The sequence below is a fragment of the Myotis davidii genome, unplaced genomic scaffold (assembly GCF_000327345.1).
Source record: "Myotis davidii unplaced genomic scaffold, ASM32734v1 scaffold1238, whole genome shotgun sequence".
Classification (NCBI taxonomy): domain Eukaryota; kingdom Metazoa; phylum Chordata; class Mammalia; order Chiroptera; family Vespertilionidae; genus Myotis; species Myotis davidii.
The window spans coordinates 176569-179093 of NW_006289106.1; the positions used below are offsets into that span (position 1 = coordinate 176569).

The following is a 2525-nucleotide window of genomic DNA, read 5'->3' on the forward strand; positions in this document are numbered from 1 at the left end:
TGTGCAGTGGGGGCTCAGGACTACACACACCCACAGGGCCCCTGGGGAGGGAGGGCAGTGAATGGGGAGGTTCAACGTTCATGTCAACAGTAGCAGCACCATTTCCGGGTGCTGTGCACTACTCTGTTTCACCCTCACCCCGGGCCTCTGAAGTTGCAACTAATGGTCTCTTCACTTCACAGGTAAGAAAACTGAGGCAGAGAGGTAAAATCACTGGCTCAAGGTACACAGCTAGGAAGTCGGAAGGATTCAAACCCAGGCCTTGGGACTTCTCTCACAGTCCCCCACCTCCCCAGTGCTGATCACCATCTATCACAGAGGTCAGCAAAGTACTGCCGCTGGAGAAAAGCCACCTGTTTTTCAACAGCCTGTGAGATAAATGTATTCTTGCATTATTTAATGGTGGTGATGGGGGAAATCAAAAGAATATTTTGTGACTTGTGAAATTCAAATAAATAGTGTCTGTAAATACAGTTTTATGGGAATTCTGCCATGCCCATTCAGTTACGTTTGTTTGTGATTGCTTTTCCACTACGACAAGCTCCACTGAGGAGTCGCTACAGAGAGCCGATGGCCCAAAAAGCTGAAACTACTGACTACCTGGTCCTTATAGAAAAGGTGTGCCAACCCCTGGCCTAACGGGTTTGCAGTATTTTCTCATCTGCCTCCCTACGGGGCGCCAGCTTCATGAGGGCAGGTATTTAACCTGTTTCTTGCTGCTGCTCCAGCCATCAGTACAGTGAGTGCCTGGTACCTCAGAGGTGCGAATGAAGAGGATGGACTCAGGGGCCAGACCTCAATCTCAGGGGAGGGCAAGATCTAATGCCAAGTCCTGGTGCCGGCCCTGCTCCAGGGCCAGGCCTTACCCAGCTCGTCCCACAGCTGCCGGCACTTGTCCGTCATGCCAGCGCCCTGCTGCCGCCACAGGGCCAGGCGCGGGTCCTGCAGAAACTGCTCCGTCATGAGGATCAGCATGCGCGCCCCGTTGGAGTCCCGCATTCGCAGCATTTCTCGAATCTGCATGGGGACAGGCTGGTGAGGAAGGGGTGGGGTGCCGGCACCAGTGTCTTCCAGCCCCCCGCAGCCCTGCTCTGTACGCCATGCCCACACAGCACCTTGCAGAACATGGAGCGCAGCTGCTGGCTGGCACCATAGTAGCCACCATTGGACAGCAGCTGCTTCACCTGCTCCTGGATTTGCTCCTCATCCAGGTGCCAGCAGTTGGCATCCTCAATGCTTGCACCTGCTGTGGGGTCGGGGGCACCTATGGGGTGGGAAGGAAAGATGAGATTTGGGTTGGGGAGAGGGGGCCTCTGCCCCTGACATCATTCAGTCCTCCAAACCATCCTACCCATCCCACCTGAAAAACCACCCATCTGTCTGTCCATCCATCTGACCATCATCCCATTCACCCATCCATCCCTCTCACCTAAAATGCTACCTACCTATCCATCCATCCATCTTGCTGAAAACATCTCTAGCTCATCCATCCATTTACTGATCATCCATCTTCCCCAGAACACCACCTACCCATTCATCCATTCAGGTGAGATAATGGTCCATCCCACCTGAAACATCACCTGCCTTCTACTCATCCATCCATGCTACCCAAAGCATCACCCACCTATCCACATCTAGACCACTCACCTGTCTACCCCACCCCCCATGTCATACTATGCATTTATCCATCCATATACCCATAACCCTTAGCATATCTACCCACCCCATTAGTCAAGGATCCACCTTACCCATACTCCCACCTGCTCACCTATCTATACCCATCCCATTGGCCCACCCACCCAGCTACCTACCCATACTTGTCTTTCCAGCTAATCTGTACCAAACACTCAAAAATATCCACTGACTAATTCATCCACTGATCCACACAACCGCACTATCCACCCATCCAACGAACCCCAACCTTCTATCTATTCTTCTTTCATCAAACCGTCCATTCATATGTATCTCCCAAAACAACCACCACCCCATTAGTCCACCCATCTGTCTTACACCCACTTGATCCATCCACACATCCGTCCACACATATGAACATTCCTTCCATACATCCATTAACTGACCCCCAACCCATGCACCCATTGGTCCTTCTAATATTCCACCAAGTGTATCTGTCCACCACCGTCAGTGTGCAACCCCCTCAATCAAAGCCCATCCCACCCCACCCCACCCCACCTCCAATTATCACCAATTCCCCATTCACCTACCATCCTACTTAATCACCTATACACTCACCCACTCCACCTGCTTTTCCACACCATCAGCTCATCATGAACAACTTCTGCATCCACCCACCCCCACCCTCGAGTATCCATCCCTGTCTCCACCTATTTATCATCCATCTACCTACCATTTATCCTGCTCCATTCTCCCCACCGTTATGGTTAGACAACACAGTCCCGTGTAGCCCCAAACCCTTCCAGAGCTCATGACACCTCCTTGTCTGTCTCCCACCAGCACCCACACCTGACACCGACATACCCTTCATGTCCTTCACCCACCCACACACA

At 52.2% G+C, this 2525-nt stretch overlaps 1 protein-coding gene across 1 annotated transcript in view; it reads right to left on the bottom strand.

The window, feature by feature from the left end:
* The window catches only part of ZSWIM4 (zinc finger, SWIM-type containing 4), a 14699-nt gene that overhangs the window by 7860 nt on the left and 4314 nt on the right, over positions 1–2525 (bottom strand). The window contains 4 exon segments of the mRNA XM_006761400.2: positions 1–3; positions 6–41; positions 867–1017; positions 1116–1264. The exon segment at positions 1–3 is cut by the window's left edge and continues 126 nt beyond it. Of these exon segments, the coding sequence (XP_006761463.2) occupies positions 1–3; positions 6–41; positions 867–1017; positions 1116–1264 (339 nt within the window).